The sequence below is a fragment of the Uloborus diversus genome, chromosome 1 (assembly GCF_026930045.1).
Source record: "Uloborus diversus isolate 005 chromosome 1, Udiv.v.3.1, whole genome shotgun sequence".
Classification (NCBI taxonomy): domain Eukaryota; kingdom Metazoa; phylum Arthropoda; class Arachnida; order Araneae; family Uloboridae; genus Uloborus; species Uloborus diversus.
The window spans coordinates 145,958,066-145,977,814 of NC_072731.1; the positions used below are offsets into that span (position 1 = coordinate 145,958,066).

The 19,749-nt window shown below is 32.1% G+C and overlaps 1 protein-coding gene across 1 annotated transcript in view; it reads left to right on the plus strand.

Annotated features, from left to right (window-relative positions):
• The window catches only part of LOC129221918 (tyrosine-protein phosphatase non-receptor type 4-like), a 69,724-nt gene that overhangs the window by 34,544 nt on the left and 15,431 nt on the right, over positions 1-19,749 (plus strand). The window contains exons 2-6 of the mRNA XM_054856301.1: positions 8,492-8,575; positions 10,616-10,759; positions 10,981-11,053; positions 12,066-12,220; positions 17,422-17,512. Coding sequence (XP_054712276.1) covers positions 8,492-8,575; positions 10,616-10,759; positions 10,981-11,053; positions 12,066-12,220; positions 17,422-17,512 — 547 coding nt within the window. The remainder of the gene's footprint in view (positions 1-8,491; positions 8,576-10,615; positions 10,760-10,980; positions 11,054-12,065; positions 12,221-17,421; positions 17,513-19,749) is intronic.

Here is a 19,749-nt window from a genome sequence, read left to right on the forward strand (position 1 = left end):
GCGGTAAATTGGTTTGAAATGTCTCTAAATTGGTTAATTTGTGCCATTCTATAGTGAAGTGCTTTAAAAAAGGCTTTAAACAAAAGAATTGGTGCGAAAACCAGGTAATCAAAGGTCAACCGGTAAAGTTAACAAAGAGTGATATAGCAGATTTACAGTTTAAAAAAATATGAAGCATACACATTTGAGTGCTGTAAAAGTTTCTGCAGAATTTAATAAAATATTTTAAGTTTAATTTTCACCTAAAATTGTTCTCCAAGTTCTCTGATTAGCTGGATTAAATGGGACCTCCTCCCGCAGAAATTTTTTTTGTTTGTGCGAAAAATAGATTTTAGTCGCAAAATCGATGATAAATAAGCTGAAAACGTTTTGGAATAACGTCTTACGTACGGATGACAATAATTCAACATTTTTGGTTAAATTGTTCTATAATTGTAAATAGAAGAAAAAATGAGGAATTTAATCTTAAGAACTTATTTGGGATCAGTTAATCAGGATGGTGAAGGTGTTCTTGTCTGAGGGTGCATATCAGCATCAGGACTTGGTAGTTTGGAATTTTTTGATGAAATAATGAATCATGCTGTTCATTTCAATATTTTAAAAAACAATTTCAAACTATTAGCCTAAAATTTGGTTATCGGATGCATTTTTTTTTAATCAAAATAACACAAAAAAGCGCACTGTTTTCAACGTTTGCGACTGGTGCCTCAAAACTTGTCCTTAAGCTTAAAAATAGGTCCTAAATCGACGGATTTAAACGTAACGTAACATATTTAGAGATATCTGGAGACTAGATTACGAAAGTACGGTATTGAAACGAAAAGAGAGCTAGAAACAGTGAGACTCGAATGTGGTTGAACACTTGCACAAAGAAATTGCACAAAAAAAAAAAAAAAAATCTTTTCGCAGACGTTCAAATGTTGTTGTGGACGTTGAATGATATTCTACTAAATAATCTTCTTTACTAATAACTAGCAGCACCCGCACAGCGATGCCCGTGCTAAAAATTTAATGGAAGTCCGTTGATTAAAAAAAATTGACGCCCCCCCCCCCTCTGATGTGAAATGATCGTTTTTCTTTATAAAATGCGTACACGCCTTTTCAAAAAAGAAAAGAAAAGAAAAGAAAAACTATTGTAAGTTTCTTTGGAATTTAAAACTTTTCGTCAAATCATTAAATTAGATTTACAGTTGCTTTAAAACTCTATTTAGCGAGTGAAGCGGTTTTTACTGCAATTTAAAATATTTCGCCAACTAAACAAAAAAAGACATCAAGTAATATCGTTCAAATTTAAAAATAATTCCGCAGCTCTATTGTTTATCGCCAAACTAGCCCAGCAACCACGCTATCATAATCCATCCGTCTAACGAAAAGCAAAAAAAACATCCCGTGGAACATTTAAAAATCATCGTCAGAAAAAAAGAAGAAAATATCGTACATTTCACTCGGATAGAAACAAATCAAAAGTTTCTTTTCTTTCAAAACAAATCGCCAAAACAATGAATTACATTGCCGGTTACCCTAAAACAATAATCCTAGACTGAACTGCTCAGCGCCTAACGTACCAAGCGACCACGCTACCGGAACCCAGCCCTTTTGCGAGTGAAGCGAATGTTTTTCTTTGGCAATAATAAATGTTTCGCCAAACAAACAAAAAGGTATAAAATCACATTAACAGTAGCTTTCAAATCTTCATATATTAAGAGCTACTTTGCCCGGTTTACCTTGAGAACAAAAATTGTGTCAAGTGACATATATTCAACAATATTTTAAAATAATAACTTAATAATTTAAAGACTAACTTAAATAAAAGAAAAAAAAACACCATGCTAAATTGCCCTTTCAAACAATGACGACAGATATTAAAATACTTTTAAGAAATTAAAATGCGAAAGATGGATTTTAAAAGTGTAACCATGGAAACATGAAATAAAATAAGTTTTGTGGAAATCTGATGCGAAGTAAGGAAATAAACAATGGATTCAAAAAGCGTAACCATGGAAACGCGAAAATAAAATAATTGACAACCTGAATCAAAATGACATATTTCGAAATTGATTTAAAAACGCTTGTAACTTTTTTTCCTTTGAAGATAGAAGCTCATTTTTTCGACCATAGGTCGAGAAAGATCAGGAGTAAAAAATCTCGCTTTTTCCAATGCTGTAAAAAAGAAAACTGTGGGACAATTTCTTCACTTTTTATTGATAGATTTAATGAAGAAAGTATTGCCTAAATTTCAGCTAAGCCTAAAAGAGTTCGAGCTAAAAACGCAAATTACGCCCGCCGTAATTAAGTTAGAGCATTGAAACAAATTGTTTAGAATGCGGAAAATTCTACCCTTTTCAACGATACATAATATTAATATGTGCAAGTAATTTTTCACCCCTTTAATAGCCAATAATAGGCAAATTACGTGAAATTTGGGTTTAAATTTGAATAAAAAAAGAACTATTTATCGTTTTTTTTTTTTTTCGAATTATAGCCTATGTTACTTAGTAAGAAAGCACCTTTCATGTAGGGAAAGAATTTTTTAAATAGGTGCAGTTGTTCCGGAGATTACCTCGAACATATAACACACAAAAATCCGCCCTCTCTCTTTATCATAATATAAAAAAATCTGTGCGGACGTTTGTCACCAAAAGGCTTTTAAACGGCTGGACCGATTTTGATCAAATTTTTCGTGTGTAATTAAGTTGTGGCAAGCATGGTTTCGAAGCGCGATGGATCGAATCGGAAACGTTTTTGTTAATTAATTAATTAATTTAAACATTCGATATTTATATCGCCCAAATGATTAATATTTATTTTAACCTATTGTTGAGCGAGAATTGAAATAAATATTTAACTCGTTGCCAAAGGACAATAAGAAAGCCAGCTTTGCTTTTCGTTATGAAATTTCCTACTGTGATTCGCAACTCCAATAAACTATAGGGGGCGCTGCAGTCACTGTCTAATGGCGGATGAAAAAGGTAAAACAAACAAATGCCGTAACTTATAACTTGCTTTGACGCTTAGTGAATGACAGTAATCTTTCATCGTGTTTGTGGGAAGCTTACTTTTCTATTCTTCTGAAATTACATTACACCACAAACTGTCTGAAGCCCGTAATTTACCCCAAAGAAAACACGTGGAATGGAATGTTATACCTTTTTCTTTAGTATTGTTAATCACCGCAAGGTAGCTTATTCGAGCTGGAGTTGCGAATATGTCAGTTGCGAATAGATAAAACGTAGAGAGAGAGAGTGAAGCCTTCATTTCTTGAAAGCAACGATTTTAGGACCCGTGATGTATTTTAAAGTAAAGTACTGGAAGGTTCACGCAAAACGTGTGTTCTGTCGTCGTAGTTGAACCATGTGACCGGATCGGTGCTTTAGATTTTCCTAACCTGATCAGAAAATACTGTACCTAGCAACATTTGTTTCTCGGCTCAAATCCTTCTGAGTTCTGGCACCAATATCAAGAATACTTTAAGGATTATCTAACTAATCAGTACCTTATTAAAGGAAAAAATAATGGAATTCTAAGACGAAACAAATTTTATTTTCTTCCAGATAAATTACAACAAGGTAGTTCCGTACACAAAAGATCAGGACAGTGGAAGAACTTTATCTTTGATGGAAGGAACAAATTACGCAATATAAAAAGTTTTAAAAGTTTTCGTTCAAAAGATCGGACTGCTAATCGGTCGGAGTTGACTTCGCTCCCTGATCGGCTGTATTACTGTAACGTGGTGGCTTGGCAACTTTGGCTATAAACAATAGAGTTGCGTGATCATTTGTTTACATTTTAAAGATACTGTTAATGTAATTTATTGTATTTTTTCTCTATTTGGAGAAATATTTCAAATTACAAAAAAGTACTTTTCGTTTTTAAAGTTTTTAGTCATTTTAGTTAGAATGTGTTTATTTTACATCGGGTGGGGGGGGGGCGGAGGGGTGAGTTATTTTCGCTTATTCAGAGGACTGTTTTTACCTTTATTATTTTTTAAACGATATCCTTCGATTGTTTTATTCTATTTCGTATTGGGGATGTTGCAGCGGGATTTCCCGTTTGTTCTAGATGGGTAGTTAGTTTTTTACACTTAAAATCTGAGGACGCTTTTTATCATTTGAGTATGGCTGAAGAAACAAACCATCAAGTACGGGGAAAAAAATAGTTAATAAAACAACTGCTCAGTGGGCATTAGATAAATCAAGTTGTAATAAATATACGCATTCTGACACCAAGCAGCTTAAATCATTTTTTTTTTACTTAATTTTTTCAACAAAACGTTTCAAACACTGGATAGTTCATTGAAATTTTTTACATTTTCAATTTACAAAGTTTGAACAGAACAACGTCTGTCAGGTCCTCTAGTAATATTAGTAAAGATAAAGACGAAAGTCTCTCTGTCCGGAGGATGTCTGGATGTCTGGATCTCTGTGACGCGCATAGCGCCTAGACCGTTTGGCCGATTTTCATGAAATGTGGCACAAAGTTAGTTTGTAACATGGGAGTGTGCACCTCGAAGTGATTTTTCGAAAATTCGATGTGGTTCTTTTTCTATTCCAATTTTAAGAACAAAACTATCATAAGATGGACGAGTAAATTACGAAATTATCATAACGTGGAACCGTAACATGGGCACAAGTCAATTGGGGAGATATGAAATTATCATAACGTGGAACAGTTACATGGGTACAAGTCAATTGGCGAGAAAATTCACCATACATTATTTGTAAATATACAGGCGAACCAAAAGACCTTTTAATTTTCCTATTACGGGCAAAGCCGTGCGGGTACCACTAGTAGCTTAATAAAAGTTAGATTATTCAATAATATATAGACTTTTTTTAAAGTGTACAAAGACTTTTGTGAGATAAAATTTCAGGCACTTTTTGATTTTTGATTTTTAAAAAAATTAAGTTTTAATATGCTATTAAAATTTTTCATGTAGTTTTGTTAAAAATAGATCATAATAATAAAATACCTATTCCGAAATATTAATTTTAACCAATAGATAGGGATCTATTTAATTGAAAGTCGTAGGTGTACGAACACTTTTGGGAGCCACTGTATTTCATATTTAAATGAAGAAGATTAAAACTTGCATCGAGATGCTACTGTAGGTCGAATCCATGTCAATTCAACAAGGGCTGTAACATGATGGTCTCGGATTTTTTTGAATTTAACATATGTTAAAATTCATAAAAAGTTATGAAATACTTTTTTTGTTTTGCCTTAAAAAATTCCTGGGCCGAGATACAGGCCGCCAAAGATGGCGGCCCTGTCATGATTTCTCACTTGGGATTTTCGTCAAAATTTTCAAAGTATATTATCTCAGGGACGGTAGAACATATTTTGTTGCGGTTTGTTTTATTTAAAAGGATATTTTTTCTTGTTTAAAAAAATATTCAACATTTTAAAACGTGTGCTTTAGTTTTTTCCCCAGTCTTTTGAAAAAAAAGTTTAAAATAATTTTTTTGATTTTTCTCAAATATCTCAATTTAAAAATTTTTTCATTTTTTTACAGTTTCTTAGTACCCCTGAGCACTATGTTCCCTGAAAAGGAGAGCTTTCCCTTTTTCGTTTAACAGATTTTTGAGGCATTTGAAAAAAAAATGCGGGTTTTTAATAAACTTTTAGGTAAAGGAAGACCTGAAAATTCATTTTTTTTTTATTTTCACAGCAAATGGCCAGAAAACACTTTTAATTCAGTCATATAGCGAAACTTTCATTTTGAGTCTTCATTTTGTTCAGGATACTGAATTTAGTGAGAACAAGATGGCATATTGCGCTTAACGATTCTTTCGCACTACGCTGGGAAGGTTACCTGGGGAAATGCAGCGAATCGACTGGAGACCGAGTTCTTGTTTTCATAAAAAATAAAATTTTTGAGTAAAGTAGAGACTCAAAATGAAAATTTCTCTACTTAACTTAATTAAGAGTGTTTTCTGGCCACTTGTTGCGAATTTCTTTCTTTTTTCTTTTTTTCTTTTTGAATTTTCAGGTCTGCAGTTACGTCAAGAGTTAGTTCCTTAAAAACCCTCATTTTTTCAAATGCCTCTAAAATCTGTTAAACTGAAAAGTGGAATCTCTCCTTTTCAGGGAACGTAGTGCTCAGTGGTACTAATAAACTAAAAAACTGAAATTTTTTGAAAATGACACATTTGAGAAAAATCAAAAACATTATTTTAAACTTTTTTTTTTTCCAAAGACTGGAGAAAAAACTAAAGCACACATCTCAAAATGTTGCATACGTTTTTAAACAAGAAAGAATATCCTTTAAAACAAAACAAACCGCAACAAAATCATTCTGCCGTCCCTGAGATAATGTACTTAAAAGATTTTGGCGAAAATCCCAAGTGAGAAATCATGACGGGACCGCCATCTTTTGTATCTCGGTGGAGGAATTTTTTTTGGGCAAAAAAAAAAAAAAACGCATTTCTTAATTTTTCATGGATTTTAAAGTGTGTTAAATTAAAAAAAATCCGAGACCATCATGAAACAGCCCTTGTGGAATTGACATAGATTCTACCTGTAGTTGTTTTTTTTTTTTTTTTTTTTTGAAAAATGTTAGATAATACTTTAACGCTAAGAGAGGTAATCGTAAATGATTAATTTCACTCGAACATTTTCCTCACAGTGACGCATGTGACAAATAGTTTTTGTTTCCGATCGCTGGAATTCTTGTGTAACTCCATACACCTGTATAAAATTTTCATAATAGATTTTTCACGAGCGCATTCGTTGAAAGGGGATCATCTTATATACATCATTAGTATGTCATTAATATTTTGTAGTAGCAATTTTTGGGGGGGATTTTTGCCATTGTTTTCGATTATTGGTTGTAACTTAAAACCGTTCTATTTCTTGAGTGCAGCATACTTCCCATCTTCGTTCGTACTTGGGATTCGCGTGCATCAAGTGGAGCGTAGCTCGGAGGTTTTTTGCTTCCGATAGCAGGTCAAGCAGACAGGACTTTTTTTTTCTTCTTTCTGATTGTTCGATTTGTGATATCGGTGAAAGTGCCGCTGATTAGGCACTCGTAACGAACGTTGACCGCGCGGAGTTGAATCTCCGTTTTGGACATTTTCTCCCGGTTTAAAAATATAACCTTTTCAATTTCTACCATTAGTTCACTTTCTCCCCAAGTATATTTAGACATCGTGTTCAAATTTTCGATCGATAAAAAAATACTTCTATTCATCCACTCAAGTTCAAAACACATTTTCTAAACTTGTTTTGACACTTGATGTTGATGCAGTTTTTTCATATATTAATTCATTAATTAAATTTAATTTCTATTTTGCCACTTAACATTGTGATTCTGTCATAGGTATTTATATATTTATAATAATTGTAATTATTTAATGATAAGTAACTGAATTTTTTAAAAATATTTGTGTGTTATTTGTTTCTTGTTTATTTCCATAATTAGTTAATAAGATCACTTATTTTGCATTAAAAAAGTGGTTCCTTGCACCCCGAAACACGCGTTTGCAGTAATCTTCCATTTTGTGCAATTATATGTTGTTATTTTTTATTTTTTACCGTGATTTAGGTTTCAATCCTTTGCATCTTAAAAGTAAAAGTATTTTAGTTATTTTGAAACAAAGTAGTTATTTTAACCCAATGCTTTTTTATACATAACCCTATGCTTATTTAATTTTATATTAAAAAACAATTTTATTATTATTTTTTAAAACTTGATTTAACATTGCTGTTTAAAACTTAACTCATTGGAATAAATTTGAAAATGAACTACTTCTACTCCTAATGCGTTCAAAATTAAATTTTAATGAATTACACGTGTTTTGCTGGAAATTATTTCTTTGCAATGTTTTGTGAATTTTAATCCATTTTGAAGATTAAAACTAGATTTACGAATTTTTAAAGATGTCAAACATTTGGATTGAATTTCCCTGCATTATTACTTGTATAAGTGAAAATCTCTGGTTTTGCAGAAGGCCAACATCGAAAATACGTTTTGTGCTATTCTTGAGGTTTCAAATCATTTGCATTCTGTAAATATTTCAATTATTTTGAAAGTTAAAAGAAATTTGAAGTTGCCCTAATTTCCTATAGGTTGCTGTAAATTTCATTTTAATGCTCTTTTTTTTTTTTTTTTTTTTGTAATTTAATTGTAGATTGTTAAATTATTAGTACTCACTTATTTTGGGCAGAATACTAAATTTTTATATTTACATTTTTTTTTTTTCAAAATAAATTTTATGTGCAAGGGTGCTTATTTCCCTTAAAGTGTGTACTCCTTTAAAATTTTCAATAACACAGTCTGTGGCTCCCCTCTCATATTCCAAAAGTTTATGAAAATTAAGAGGCATCTATGCGTTTTCATTCCTTATGCAATAGAATTTTGTAAGAATGTTAGAAATTTTTGAAACGTGTTGTAACATTTAAGTTTTTTACACAATTTCAGTCAACTATTTCTGTAAAATTTTTAAATATCTTTAGATTCATTCAACATGTTCTTTTTTCTTTTGTTTTACAGACAAATGGACATGAAGAGTCGCCAGGATTAGCAACAATCAGAATGAAGCCTGATGACCAAGGGCGATTTGGATTTAATGTGAAGGTAACAGTATGAATTCATATCCAAATCTTTTGAATGTTATGATACAACTCAATCGCTTGTAATCAGTTTTTGCATTAGAATTTTATAACGCAATTATGCTGATTAAGTATTAAGTGAAGTGATGAAGAATGACAAGTTCCATGCAATCTTTAAAAACTGAATAGTGTCAATATTGCTTAATCCTCGGAGTTCGATATGATGCACTTAATTTACTGTGCCCATTAGTAATTTTTGTCACCTTTGGTTAAAGAAGCACCCCAGCAAGATATGGTGTTAAGATCAAGATGAGGTTATAAATGAAGTTGAGCTTAGAGATAGCAAACCAAAACTGCATGCTAATGAAAAAGTGTTGTACTGCATAGGAATTTTTATTCAGCCAAATTGGTACAGGGTGTGGAGGAAGTTCCCACAATATTATTAGTAGATATTTCAGTAGGCTGTAACTAACACGTAATTCAACAAATCAACAAGTTAAAGCAATAAAAACTCCTTGTTGAAACAATAATAATAACATTAAACAAAAAAATTATAACAATTGTTCGAAATTGGCTCCTTGGGCTTCAGTACATTTACGGAGCTGCAGTCTGAAATTGCTGACGATGCTCGCGCATGCATCCACCGTTATCTCATTCCAGGCATTTTGCTGTGGTTAGACGACCACTCCGTGGACTGTTGGCAGTCACTCCAGTCTCCTTGTAGCGTTTTACATCGCCTTAGTGCTTTTACTTTTGAATCCAATCGTTCGAATAATATCCGCTGTTTTCATTCCCTTGTGTAGTTCAAGGACAGTAACACGCACATTTTCGCAATTCATAGCTCATTAACTCAATGAACTAACAAAGTGCAAATGATTAAACCTCAAATACTTTTAATGCCAATAAACAATATGTGCCAAATAAATCGCAAGCATACGATTTTAACGCCAAAAAAAAAAACGTTTTAAACAAAATAGTGGGAACTTTCTCCGCACCCTGTACACAATCAATGCTTTAGGTTGGTGATAGGTGTTTTTTTTTCTTTTCTTTTCTTCTTTTGTTTAAATCAACTAAACCAATGCATATTTTTTTTTTCTAAATCATTTTTTAAAATTTCCCTATTGTTTAGAACTTTTTCATAACTTTTTCTTGTTTAGAAAAGTCACGATGCTATTTTTAAAGTGTTCAGATAGTTTTAACAAGTTGTTTTACACTGCTACCCCTCTACTCATGACATGCTGATGTCAATGCATGGTAATCAGCACGCAATCACATTAAAGGTAATTGGAGAAAAAGGAGTAATAGGTTGAACTGTGTCAGTGCCTTTGTTGTCTTAATTGCTTTAATGGTCGGACAATTGTGATAATTCCAGAGATTTTGAAACATTTTTACAGCTATAACTCTTAGAATTTTACTTGGAAAACAATAAAGAAATTTGTAAGAGTATGCAGTGCTTAGTTTCTACCAAAAGAAGCTTAGGAGCCCCATAATCCCCACAACTTATTTTTAGGTGTAAATAGCTTATTTTCATCTAAAATGTTAAAAATTTGAATAGGATTGAAAAGAAGTGCAGCTCACATCCTATGAACTCCTATGCAAAGTAAGCCTTGGGAGGATGGGGTGTTACAAATGAAACAGTGTGGGATCCCTATAGTTTTCAGTACTTATTTTAATGTGCAAATGACTTGTAATACCATGAGCTCCCATGCAAACGAAGGCCTGATCATTATGATATTTAATGTGGTGACATATAGATGTGTTAAACAGTGATTTGCATTTTGAGTTACAGTCATGGATTTCTATTTATTTGTTTAGGTTTTAACTGATCAGTTTGTAGCTTAGGTCGGAAGCCTACTAATGTAAGAAATTCTCGCCATTACTTGGCTGTTTCTAGTCTATGGGCCAGTATACTTCAAGATTGCAAACTTCCATCTTTTGTTGAAATGTTTCTATTATTATTGGCTTGGTTGGTGTGCACTTTACATTTGCATGTTCATTCAGTTATAAACATGTAGTGAATATATTTTTGGATAATATACTAATTCTGTTTTTTATTACTGTTTAGGGTGGTGCAGATCAAAACTTACCAATTTTAGTTTCAAGAGTAGCTCCGAACACTCCTGCTGATACTTGTACTCCTAGGTTAAATGAAGGCGATCAAGTACTTATGATAAATGGTCGAGATGTAAATGGATTAACTCATGATCAGGTACTTTCTTTTTTTCATGAATTTAGGTACTATTCTTGGAAACTAATTTTAGTAGCACATTTTTTTTTTTTTTTTGTAATGTGTAATTGTACATATTTGATTGATGATTTGCTGCATTAGTAATAGTTTCTGTTGACATGAAAAAGTCCCTTTACGTATCTTATTTTAAGTTAATATTTCTATATTTTTTTAACAGAAATGATTTCAATAATTACTTCTAGGTTGTAAAACTGATAAGAGCCTCAAGGGAAAGACATCCTGCCGAGCTTGTTCTAACTGTTCGTCCAAATAATGGTAAATATTTGTAGCAATGAAAGCAATTTCTTTATGGATTGCAGCTCTTAGTGTATATTAATACATACGCTGTTATCTCACGTTAAATAGTTAAGTATTACTGTAACCAGTGATGTGGTTGTAAATAAATATTAAGGGGAACACACCCCTTTTTATAGGTTAGATGTCACAGTTGAGGGATTTTTGTTAGACTTTTTAGATTACTCATGCCAGCTTTAATTAAAAAATGAGGCATTTCTTTTTTTAAAAAAAAGGTGTTTTGAAGACAATTTGCTTTAAATTTGCATTATTTTTACTGTAATGAACCAAATATTTCAGGGAACAGTGCCCCGACTCCTCCTCCTCCCAACTACATCACTGACTATTAACTGTGTAACAATACAAGTAACAAAAGTCGTGTTATTTTTGTATTAAAAGATACAGAGAGTAAACACAAAACATGTAATGTCTCAACTAAAATGTATTAAACTTAAAAAGGACAAAACAGCCCCTAGTTTTTTTTTTTTTTTTTTTTGAAGAAAAGATGTATTGATGTAATATTTTGTGCAAATATTTACTGCTTGAAATCTTTCTTTTATTTATTGAAAGAAATCTGGTTAATTTGCTTGAAAAAATATCAGCAACAAGTTATACTCCTTTATTTATTGTTTGAACAATACAACAAATTTTAACATGATAGTAATGAATTGCTAATTTTTGGTTTCATTTATAACACTGCTGATTACATACAACTGTTAGTTCCATCCACCTATTTGCCCTGTTTTACATAAGGAATTAAAAAGTCACACTGTATCATTGGAACAGTTTATTGAAAAATCCTATGCATAAGTCGAAACATTATTTAGTTTTAAGTGGTTCAAGTTTGAGTCAAAAATAATTTTCTTTTGAAAAAGTTGCTAACATTTGATTTCTTGTAGAGAGAAAATTGAAAGATTCATTCTCAAACATTTGATTGTGAGAAAGCATTGAAAAAATTTCAATTTTTTTTAAAAATTATTTTTCCTTTCAATAGTATATGTGGGAGAGGATGTTGAAGAACCAGATTTTCAGTATATACCTGATGCTCCTCATGTATCATCAAAAGTTCCACGCTCTGATGTTCTGTCAGAATCTATGTTGCTTCTCAGTGAAGGTCTTGAAAGTGGAGCCCTTGTTGCACAATTTGAAGTGAGTTGTTTGATCTTCTTCTATAACTCTCATTTTATTAACAGGGTTCGTATGGGTCATGGAAATCCTGGAAAGTCATGGAAAAAAATAAATTTCAGACCTGGAAAAGTCATGGAAAATTAGTATTTTCATTAAAAGTCATGGAAATTTATTTTAAGTCATGGAAAAATGTCTTGGGCAGTAATAAAGAACTGTAGAAAATTAAAATTTTGAGTGATTCAACCGTATTGCATGTAAAAGCTATTAATACTCAAAAATTGAACGATCTCAAAAACGAATCTGAGTTCAGGAATCTTTTTGCATTCGCTTCTGCAACACTTGCCCGCCTTTTTTTGTAATGTGATTTTACTGCTGAAACATCCCTAATTTTTAATTCACCATTATTTTTAGAACTTATAGGTTATATTCTGTAGTAGTGGGCTTATCATGTTCTTGATTTTACCACACCCACTCAAAACGTGTAATTTAATTGCATCCTAGTTTATTTCAACCACTTGTAATTGTCAGAATTTATCTTAATTTCTTGAAAGCTTTAGAAAATGAAGACTTTAGTCAGGCGATAGAACATACAAATAGGGGAATTCTAACAGTCAAACAGTGGTGCCCAACATGCAGCTCACAAAATTGATCCATGTGGCCAGCTGCAATATCTGGTTTAGAAAAATGAATTTACTGATAAACATGACTTTACTTCAATGATTGAAATTACTGTCAAGTTACATGATGTAAATTTACGATCGGAAACTTAGTAATAACTCATTCCACTTTTGTCCCATTCATTACTATTTTGCCCTATTTATGAAATAATTATGAGACATTTAAAGATCAGTATATTTGCATCCACTATAATTTTACTTAACTGAAGTTTATATGATAAAGACAAATAAGAATAGTTTATTAGTTTCTGCAGTGTGCACTGATTTTTTTAGTCAACTAAGTGCTTTGATGTAATAATGGTATTTATGTAAAAGTTTTGCCAATGCCCACTTCTGAAAAAAATGTCAGATTTGACATTAAATAGTACCATTCTCTTTGTTTAAGAAGGTCATCAAAATTTTCACAAAGTCATGAGAAACTCTTGGAAAAGTCATGGAATTTTTTCATCCGAATTGAGTTGAACCTTGTATAAATATTTTTTATTTTATGTGTTTTTAAAGTTCAAGTTTTTCGGAAAATTATTATTTAATTGGTAATATTTTTCAAAATGCAGAAATTTGATTTTTATGGGCTTTATTTCAGATATCATTGTTGAATCAAAACTGCATCCCCCCTCCTCCTCCTCCTCCCATCTTTGCCTAGACAGCTCAATTGAAATGTGAAGTCCTTTTACATTGTTGAAAATTGTCTTTCTTAAAGTGCTTCTTATTCAGAACTGTTGTATGAAAATTTTATTTTATTTTTCCACTCTTTGATTTTGGAAAGTATGTTTTATATTATAAATTGTTGAATTAAACGCACCAATGTTTTTACCTGGTGTCTATGTTTAAAAGCTAGATTTTAGATTTGGATGTATTGGAAACAAATATAAGTCAAGTCATAAGAAATAGGAGAAATAATGGATTGATCACGCATCATCAAAAAACTATTCATTGAAATTGCTGCTACAGGAAATAAATATTCTCTTTCTTCCTTTTTGTGAATTTCTCACGTTTCTGTGCCTGATCACTCAACTGCTTTCATTTTTATGAAGATAACAATAGGTATTTATGATTTTTAAATTGATTTTCTATTGCAGTCCTTTTAACAGAACAAGCACAACGATTCCTAGTTTCATTAAATATATAACTAGAGGACCCGACAGAGGTTGTTCTGTTCAAACTTTGTAAATTGAAAAGTTAAAAAATTTCAATAAACCATCAAGTGTTTGAACCATTCTGTTGAAAAAAATAAGTAAAAAAAAATGTTGTAAGCTGCTATAGTGTCAGAATACGTATATTTATTACAACTTGATTTATCTCATGCCCACTGAGCAGTTGTTTTATTAACTATTTTTCCTCCTATACTTGATGGTTTGTTCCTTCAGCCATACCCAAAGTATAAAAAGCGTCCTCAGATATTAAGTCAAGTGTAAAAATCCAACTACCCATCTAGAACAAACGGGAAATCCCGCTGCAACATCCCCAATACGAAAAAGAATAAAACAATTGAAAGGATATCGTTTAGAAAAACGATAAGGTAAAAACAGTTCTTTGAATAAGCGAAGCCCCCCCCCCCCCTCCGGATGTAAAATAAACACACTCTTCAACTAAAATGACCAAACACTCTTTAAAAATGAAAAGCAATTCTTTGCAATTTGAAATATTTTGCCAAATAAGCAAAAAATACAATAAATTACATTAACAGTAGCTTTAAAAAGAACAAATGATTATGCAACTCGATTGTTTATAGCCAAAGTCGCCAAACCACCATGTTACTGTAATCCAGCCGATCAGTGAGCGAAGCCAACTCCGACCGATTAGGGGTCCGATCTTTTGAGCAAAAACTTTTAATACTTCATATATTGCCTAATTTGTTCTCTCCACCAAAGATAAAGATCTTCCACTGCACTGATCTTTGTGTACAGAACTACCCTGTTGTAATTTATCTGGATGAAAATAAAATTTGTTTCGTCTTTAAATTCTATCATCTTTTCCTTTAATAATGTAGTGATTAGTTAGGTAATCCTTAAAGTATTTTTGACTTTGGTGCCAAAACTCAGATGGATTTCAGCCAAGAAACAAATGTTGCTAGGTACGGCACTTTCTGATCATTCGATTAGGAAAACCTAAAGCACCGATCCGGTCACATGGTTCATCTACGACGACAGAACACACATTTTGCGTGAACCTTCCAGTACTTTACTTTAAATATATCACGGTACCTAAAATCGTTGCTTTCAAGGAATGTGTATGTGTGAAGGCTTCACTTTCTCTCTCTCTCTACGTTTTATCTATTTTCAATTGACATATCACAGTAGGAAATTTCACTACAAAAAGCAGAGCTGGCTTTCTTATTGTCCTTTGCCGACGGGTTAAATATTTATTTCAGTTCTCGCTCAACAATAGGTTAAAATGAATATTTATCATTTGAGAGGTAGAACCATCCAATGTTTAAATTAATTAACTAACAAAAACGTTTCCGATTTGATCCTTCACACTACGAAACCATGCTTGCCACAATTTAATTACACGCAAAAAATTTGATCAAAATCCGTCCAACCGTTTAAAAACCTTATGGTAACAAACGTCCACACAGAAGATTTTTATATATTAAAATACTAGTCGCCTTCAGCAACCAGCTGGTCCGCCTTTTTATGCCATTCGCCTTTTTGGGCCAATGTTGCTGCCTTCGGCGGCTGCTTAGACAATTTAGCGACAGTATTAATCAATGTTTCTCTTTATATATCAATATTATCATTCACCTTTTTATGCCAATGTTGCCGCCTTCAGTGGCTGCTTAAATAAATTTCATGACGGTATCAATCAATCTATATCTATCTATATCATTAGTAGTTTGAACAAAATATTTTCTAGACCTATCTCCAGTTCCGTCGTTTGGAATACTTTTAATGGACGGGAGGAGAGACACAAACGGCGTACTCTTCATGCAAATTTTTTCGAAAAATAATAAAAAGCACTCCCACTTTTATGTGAAAGCATTGTTTTTTCAAAGCCATGGTGTGTGTGTGGGGGGGGGGCATTGGCACCCCGTTGAAGTTCCTTAAATGACGGGCATGTCTCTTTCTTGCTGTCCATCTACTATATCTACCTCTATATTTGTGTATCTATCTATCTACCTATACGATCTATGCATACCTACCTGTGACAGTAATTAACAATCTTTTTTTATTTATATAAGTATTAATTCGAAAAAAAAAAAACATTTTTTGTTCACTTAATCTCGATCTATCTCTGTATCTACCTAACCTAACCGCCAATCCGTAACAGAAACACAGGTCATGCAAAAAATCGAGGGCTTTATTTATTTAATCAAAATAGCCCTCAAAAAAAAAAAGGCTCTATGTATGTAGGCAAAAAAAGTATCCCCGTAGTGTGCAAAAAGTATCGCTTGCAAAAAAATAAACTAAAAAAAAAAGTGAAGAGAAGGCAAACGATTTCAATTGGATCATGTGATGAGCTAAGTTCGGAACTCAGCTGGCAAGCAAACAGCTCGCGTTGCGTTCTGCATTTAAAAAATTGTAAAAAAAAAACTATTGCGTATTTTTAAAAACTTTTTTCTTCTGAAGGGGGCAGAATGTTTTTACTATTTCCAACTAAAAATTTAGAATTGAGGGTTCAGTACTTTTTACGGGATGGGTTTTGAAAAAAACTAAACCCCGAAAAAAATGCAAATTAAAGGTTTTTTCAAAAATCTATAAAAAATACAAAAATTACTCTATCTTCAAAATTTTTTCATTCATCATATTTAAAATTAAATTTCCTACACTGTAGTACAAAAAATATTCGTTTGGCATGATTGGTTCGGGGTCTGTGAGGTTAAAAGTGCTAAAAAGTGCTAAAAATCATATAAAACATTAAATAACTTTTTTTCTAATTAAAATATCAAAAATCGAAGCCCAAAATGCATATCTTCCTCAAAAACTACACCTGTATACCAAATTTCATCTTTCTAGACCTTACCGTTTTCCTGGGATGCGCGCCACAAACACACACACATAGAAACATCTTATTTATTATATGTATAGATATCACAGCTCTTATGCTATTTCAGCCCTACCTACTTTCATACTACAGTCTACTCGGGATAACTTAAATATTCCTTCACCTTGAGTTTGTCATTAGGTCTCGAGAAGGTTGTGAGAACTTCCCATAACTCAAACTACCAACAACTAAAAGGTTTTAGCCAGTCCTTTGAGATCAGTGATGCAGTCAAACGAGATAATTTGGAGGTCACTGCCCCCACTCCCTCCCCCAGAACCCTTGATTTTAACACATATCACCAATCCTGAAATGGTAGTTTTTTACATATAAAGCCTGTTATGACCAAAAACCCCACCCAAAAAGAATTTCTAGCCGTACTTTGAGTTATAGAGAGTTGACTAGTTCTTTTGACCAGTAAAATTTCTGAAAGTTATAGTGCTTGCACATGTAGTGCAATACTTTTCCTTTCAACTCCACATTTAAGTGAAATAATGCAATGTCATACATATTTATGCGTTTTGAAGTACATTAATATATCATCTGAAATATTTTTTGTTGTAGCAATTGTACAGAAAGAAACCTGGTATGACGATGAATATGGCAAAATCATCAGAAAACCTTGTAAAAAACAGATATAGGGATATTTCTCCTTGTAAGTTTATTTTGTTGATTTTTTTTCTGTATTCAATGTGAGAAAAAAAAGTTGAAATGTTTTAATAGTTGACCTAGTCCAGGGGTCGAAGTTGTCCTATATATCCTATATTTTCAAAAAAAGCATCAAAATTGTCCTATATTTCCTATATTTTTCAAAAATGTCTTATATTTTCTATATTCCCTTTTTTACTCTATATATCTTTTAAAAAGAACAGTAAATAAACTTTCTGACATCGGATTTTTCCCTGAAAGTACGTGCCCGAATGAATTTCAAATTAAAAAACGCAACTGACTAAATCCTGCAACAGGCATCTTCTCTCATTGTCTACAGCAATGTGACATCACTCTATAGTTGTTGGAGTTTCGAGAACTAAGTCTGAAGTTGGTTTTAGAATTTTGCGTTTGGGGGGCAACAGCCGTTTGTTTTGTTTTCCATCATGGGGGTTTTTGTTGGTATAGGGGCCTTGGTGGTCGTGTGCCTTCGCCAACTTGCTTTGTAAGCAAAGAGGCGCAGGTTGGATTCCCGTCTATAGCCATGAGTGTTCTATTATTCCTATGTAATTTACATCTTTCATGTGTATTGTCCTGGAAATAAAATATGGAAAAAGGTTGTGGATTATTAGAGGTAAAATCTTCTCCGCTGAGAATAGCTGTATACCCCAATGTGTGTTACCATAAATCAAATCAAATCGTTGGTATATTTTTGTGTTCAGTGCATTTTCTAATTGGAATTTTCTAATATTCTTTTTGCAATTTTTTCTTTTTGTAAAATTTTGGGATCATCGAATGTTAGTTCCTTATGACATTAAAACGTAGTTTGTTGTATTAAGTGGAATTATAATGGCGAAATCGCATCGCTGAACACAATTTTGTGTGGTGTGGTTGAACCAGGAGGACATTAATTGTACAACTTTTGGTGCATGTGCACTAAAGGAAAAGATGATTTTACCGCTTTTTGCCATTTTTGCAACTGTTTGTCATTTTGCAACCATTTGAGACAACATGCTAAAACATTCAAGCGTAAAAAAAACGTCCGAAGGATCCTCCTCAAGCTCTGTTTGTTCTTAATAGAAGTGGTAAAAGGTTCAGTTTAGATATAAAATCAAATAATAGTGGAATTTGTACTTGGGTCATGAGTGAGGAAGAAAATTAAAAGTCAGCTTTGTTCAAATTTTGTTCAGTTATTTCGTCTATAAAGTACACTTTTTTTCAAAAATTATTCTTTCAACTACAGGAAAGTCATTTGAGATGTAAGTTATAATTTTGTTTGAGGGTTTTTTTTTTTTTTTTTTTTTTTTTTTTTGAGACAAAAACATTGATAAGAATAACTAAATAATATATGATATGTATTATTTCTTTTTTCATAGCAAAATTATTCATATAATGTGTCTTATATTTGTCCTATATTTTTTGTGGAAAATGTCCTATATGTGACAAGTCGGTCACTTCTACCCCTGCCTAGTCTGTGCAAAACTATTCTTGAATGTTAAACAGTTTGAAATATTTCTGATCCAAATTGCTTCATAAAATTTACTGTTTGTACGCAGCATAGTTATTATTAGCTTATTATTAACTCATTTATTTATTGATTAATTTTTCTTATATTTATACCAATATTTATGTATGTGTATTATGTTAATGTGAAGAAAAGGATTTGGAAAAACCAAAGCAGTTATCCATGTACACCTTGTCTCTGTTTAACCTGCAAGGCCTCTATTTTTTCAACCCTTAGTCCTAAACACATACTTCCAGTTGCAAAAATAGTCAATAGGAGATGCATAGTTAAGATGTTAAAAGTTTGAAGCAAAAAAAGACTTTAGGGAAAAAAAAAACAAAGAAAAACTTTTTATATGGTTTCTATGTCCCCATTCATATTTAGGGAAATCGCAAGTATCCAGAAACAATTCAAACAAAAGAGTTTTGACTTCAGTACGATCAATCAATATTCACTGAGATATGAAATGAAGTGTTTTGTGACTTATATCACTTTATACTTGTAGTTTTCGGGAGTCATATAGTATCTTAATAAATTTGTTTTTTTTTCTTCTCAAATTCTAGAATTTCTTCTTTTGTAGTATGTTTTTATGTATCATAGTAAAAACATTTCCTTTTTCTCAATAGCAATGAAAATCATAAATATCTACCACTGTCTTTTTTTTTTTTTTTTTTTGCTTCAATAACGTTGTAACAGTGTTCTTCAATCAGGACTATATCTCATCTCATTTTTGGTATGTT